General features: G+C 46.4%; 1 protein-coding gene across 1 annotated transcript in view; it reads left to right on the forward strand.

Annotated features, from left to right (window-relative positions):
• Positions 1–622: 622 nt before the first annotated feature.
• LOC145417575 (uncharacterized) overlaps positions 623–5,000 on the forward strand; it is a 15,115-nt gene continuing 10,737 nt past the window's right edge. The window contains exons 1-2 of the mRNA XM_080286281.1: positions 623–635; positions 1,070–1,197. Of these exons, the coding sequence (XP_080142407.1) occupies positions 623–635; positions 1,070–1,197 (141 nt within the window). The remainder of the gene's footprint in view (positions 636–1,069; positions 1,198–5,000) is intronic.

The following is a 5,000-nucleotide window of genomic DNA, read 5'->3' on the forward strand; positions in this document are numbered from 1 at the left end:
CCCACGCACCCAAAAATATTCCAACACTTTATACAACTCTCTCTCGCTCCTGTAACCTGCCCTTTCATCCTTCCACATTTCGTTACCTTCTTAATTAGCTTCCATTTATTCTTATTTTCACGCGTTTTTCCCTCCCGCTCCCTCCTTTGTTTTTTTTTTTTTTCATTATTTTTTCCCACGTAGAACTTTTCACGTGACATTTTGCTTCATCAGGACAGATATTTTTTCCTTTTCCTGTGTTTTTTATTTAATGTTTTTTTAATTATATCTTTTCTTTTTCCGTTGCATTTCGTTAGATCCTCACGTCATTATTTTTTCACTCCTGCACACACATATATATTTTTTCCAGTCCCGAGCAATTTTCTTTGCCTCCCCCCCCCCTCTCTCTCTCTCTCTCTCTCTCTCACGCTTCGTCCAACTCGTAACATTTCCACAGATCATCTGTAGATCCCACACAAGCAGTCTCTCATCAGGGATCACATTTGTATTCCTTTTAGTTATTTTCATGTCACTAATGTTTTCTACCAGTCTTATTCTTTCATGTCTTTGCTTAGTTTTTATATTATCACTTGAGTCAGCATGTGTACATTGTGGGTGTGTGAGAGAGAGAATGTATAACGGCATGTATATTCAGAGTAATCGTTGTTTTTTGTTGTTGTTGAATACAATCACCAACTAAACCATACAGTAAGGTGGGGTCAGCAGGGTTAACCTATGGACCCCAGACAACCAGACACACAGGGATGGATGACCTTATCTTGCGTGGCCGAGTGTCGAACCCTTGACCTACAGTTAACAGATTGAACCCCCCTCCCCATCCCCTTCACCAACAGGGCGGCTAGGGCCAGAGTTGAACCCCATCTCATTTTTGTTCAGTGTTCAGCGACATACCAACCGCGTCACCAGCCGCGTCGCGTGTATATGTACTGTATTTGTATGTTTATGTGTGCGTATTTCACAAACCGTGCTGCAATATCCCACTGCCATACCCCGTCATGTGTGCGTTTGTGTACGTGTTTGACCAGCCATACGGTCTAGACCACTACCACACCGTCTAATTCTTCCACAGTGCCCAGCGCGGTCATCGTCAACGGTCCTGCCATCCACGTGCACAGAGGCTCCCTAATCAACCTTACCTGCGTGGTGGAGAGCTCGCACGACAAGCCTCTGTTCGTCGTGTGGTACCACTATAATAAGGTACGTGGTAACTCTCACTGTAGTGATGTGGTATAGGCTACTCTTGATACCACTGTAGTCTGGTACGTAGGTTTATGCATTTGTGGTAGTGTGGTGCTGGTGTGGTAGGTCAGGGTACCATCACCATCGGCTGTGTCATCTCCATTACCTCCGTCACCACGTCTAGAGGTTATGTTTTCACCCATGCCTTTTGTCTGTGTTATTTCCGACCTGTACCCAGCATTTTGAAGGTGTGCTCTTTACTTAACCCCTAAAAGACGGGTGTCCGCATATGCTGTCCAGGGGTACTAGGGCCAAAAAGACGGGTGTCCGCATATGCGGTGGCCCCCCCCCCCCTTCCAAACATACCCCACCACCACCCTACACCCAAAAACCCAATCCCCCCAATACCCTTCACAGACTCATACCACCCCATCCCCCACGTCCCCCACTATCCCCAATCCCCCAACCGCTTCCCCACCACCCCCCCACTCCTCCCACCATCCCCCCACCACCCCCAACCATCGTGACCATCCCAACCCACATTCCCACGTAAAAGATGGAGGGAGGTAGAGGACATAATCAGTGTTCCCAGTGATACAGGTAGTTGTGGGTGACCAGCATCAGTTCCCTTGACGTGGTGCTTCCTGCAGCTGACTACCCTGAGTGACCAACCAAATGGCGCCTCATATATCAGGGAACTTTATTACGCTGGGTTGGTAAGCCATGGAGCCAACAATATCCCTGGGGTTGAGGGAGAAGGAATATTGCCCCCGTTACTCCTGCATGTTGAGTAGGATACAGGGAGAGGCTGTGTGCTGAGGGTCAAGAATCTCCTTATCCTCTATATTCTACCAAAATACCAGGGTTGTTGTTGTTAACCATGGCTTACCAAAACTGAGGTATTGAGGAAACAGTGTCTACAAGTACGTCTATTTGCAGAAGTTGCATAGTACTTGGATAAATTATAAATCAAAATAATAGCCTCTTTTGACCCATTCCAAACCCATACATACACAAATACCTATACATACACACCCCTCAGTTTCTAAGTACTTATGTAGCAAAGGGGTACGTGACTTGTGGATAAAGATGACCAGAGACAGTGGAGGTGGGAATAACAGGTCTCATCAGCCCAACACCCCTCTTAGGTCAGCTCCACTCTGAATTGGGTCAGCGTAAGCAGTCTGACTCCTGGATGCCTCTCTGGCCTGACCCTGGGCGTGGGTAGGATCCGTCTTTAACAGATAAGCCTATGTCCAGTAACAGAAACAAAACTATACCAAAACAAATGAGAACAGAACAAAGGATATGAACAAAGACAAATCATGACCATGAGCAAAGAATATTTTAATGTTGTGAACAAACTTATTTAAAATACCCATTGTCGGTGGAAGTACAGTACAGTACAAACGATTAGAAAGAAATGAACACGTAACAACAAAGACAAGACCTAAACAACCAGTACGTTACTTTTACATTAAAGTGTGAAATATTATAATATATATATATATATATATATATATATATATATATATATATATATATATATATATATATATATGTGTGTGTGTGTGTGTGTGTGTGTGTGTGTGTGTGTGTGTGTGTGTGTGTGTGTGTGTGTTTAGAGAGAGAGAGTCCCTTTGAAATGTAATGAGGGCCTGGTGCTACAAATATTACTCAGGGTATACCCGAACCTCACAAAGAGCAGTGATTGTTTAACATGGAGTATGTTTTGTGTTACCCAGATGTCGCCATTCCCCCTCCACAAACCCTGTCCCTCCCCCCCCCCTTCTCCACAGTTCTCCTTTGCCTCTCCACAAACCCCACGCCGCCCTCCAGTTCTTCCTTCCCCCTGCACAAATCCCGTCTACTCCCCCCTCCCCCTCTTCTCCACAGTCTTCCCTCCCCTTCCACAAATCCCACTCCCCCCCTTCACAGTCCTCTATCCCCTTCTACAAATCCCACTTCCCCCTTCTCCACAGTCTTTCCTCCTCCCTCCACACATCTCATCCCCCCCACCACCCTTCCTTCGTTTTGTACCCGACTCGCCCGGAACGCCGGAAGACCTGCGATTATTTGACTATTGTGTCTGTGTGGCGCATCCAGAAGTCTCACCCCCCACCTTCCACAGATCCCGCTCCCCTCTCTCCTTCCCTCTCCGCCCCTTCCCCCGTCCCCTCCCCTCCCCCTCTCGATCTCGTCTACATATCGTCCCCAAACTCCCCATCTTAAACCAGACCCTTGTTTGACCCGAGTAACTTTGTGTGGTGTACCCAGATGTGTTCCCCTCCTCTCATGACCCCCATCCCTCGTTTGTCTATATTCTTAACCTCCTCATCTCCTGCTTCCTCCCTCCCCCCCAACTCCACCTTCCACCCCGCCTCCTCATCCCCTACTCCCCCCTCAACCCCACCTTCCAAATCTCCGCATCTCCTACCTTTCCCAGACCCCGTCTTCCAATCTCGTTTCGTCCTCTTTCCCTACTTCCCCCTTAACCCCACCATCCACCCCCCCACCCTTCCCAGCCCACGCTTTCCCTCATCCTACGTCCCTCCTCTCAACCCACACCTCCAACCCCTCACCTCCCCATGTACCCACAACCTAACCTCTTTCTTCTCCACACTGACCCCTTCATTCCCTAACCACCTCCCACTTCTACTACTGTACTTCCTCCCTCTACCCTCACCTTCCCCTTCCTCCACCCTCCCCTCTCCCTTCTTTTTCATTTGCATTTTACTTCCCACTCACCCCTGCTTCTACCCTGACCTCCCGTGCCCCACCACCTCCCCTTCCCCCCACACCTGCACTCCCCCTCCCCCTGCCCCTTCAGCCACTACCATTCTGTAGGTATTCAATTTCCTCGAACCCCGGCTTCTCCTTTATTCCCCGCCCTGCTTCCCGAGAGTCGAATTCACGCCCCCCTCCCCCTCCCCGCTTCTACCCCCTGGCCCGCACCCCCTCCTGCCTCTCCACCCCCCTCCTTTGCCTGCACCTTAACCCTTCAGGAAGAGAGGTCATTCCAAGGCTGAATATAATCGTTTAGTGAAAGCATGAGGAGATTAAACAAGTACATCATCGTTTATTGCAAGAAATATTTTTGTAGAGGAAACAGGCTTGTAGAAGACAAAACGAAAATAAATAATAAAAAGACGTCTTCCATATTCTGCTCTGGAGGTCATTCCCTTACGGAGTAATAAAAATGTTTATTAGTAACGGTAATGAAATATCACGGAAACTGTTGATCAGTGAGAGAGAGAGTACATAATTATGCTTGCCGATGTACTGTACTTAAATCCTATGCCATCCTCATTATTATCATTAATTATATTAGCAGTAATTTTCATGAGAATGCTTTGTGTGGTAATGATAAATTGATGGACGCCAGATGATTACCAGCGATTATATCTGATGAGGATAACGGTACTTGTGTAAATTAATAATCATTTATTCAGAGTGGATTTTTGTCACTTGGACTGTATATATATATATATATATATATATATATATATATATATATATATATTCTTGCTTGAACCAATTATCCTTATATTTTGTTGTGTGTACCGTCAGACGGTGTTATTCAGCTTCTGGAAGATGTTTGGGAAAGCGTTAGTTGCTTTCATTTACCTGTCATTATGATGAACATCTGTTTTTATTCTATTCCTGCCACCGCCAGACGATTTGATTCTGCGTAGGGGAGACTTCTGGTGGTGTTGGCATTGGTAAAATAAGATAGTGGTTTATATGAGGTCACAGTTTTCTTTGGTTAATTTGTATGGCAGTTAGGTAAGCTTGGTAATGTTGGGTTTGAGTTAGGTTAG

This window comes from Coenobita brevimanus, chromosome 110 (genome assembly GCF_032717465.1).
Source record: "Coenobita brevimanus isolate Jiangsu-jjx chromosome 110, ASM3271746v2, whole genome shotgun sequence".
Classification (NCBI taxonomy): Eukaryota; Metazoa; Arthropoda; class Malacostraca; order Decapoda; family Coenobitidae; genus Coenobita; species Coenobita brevimanus.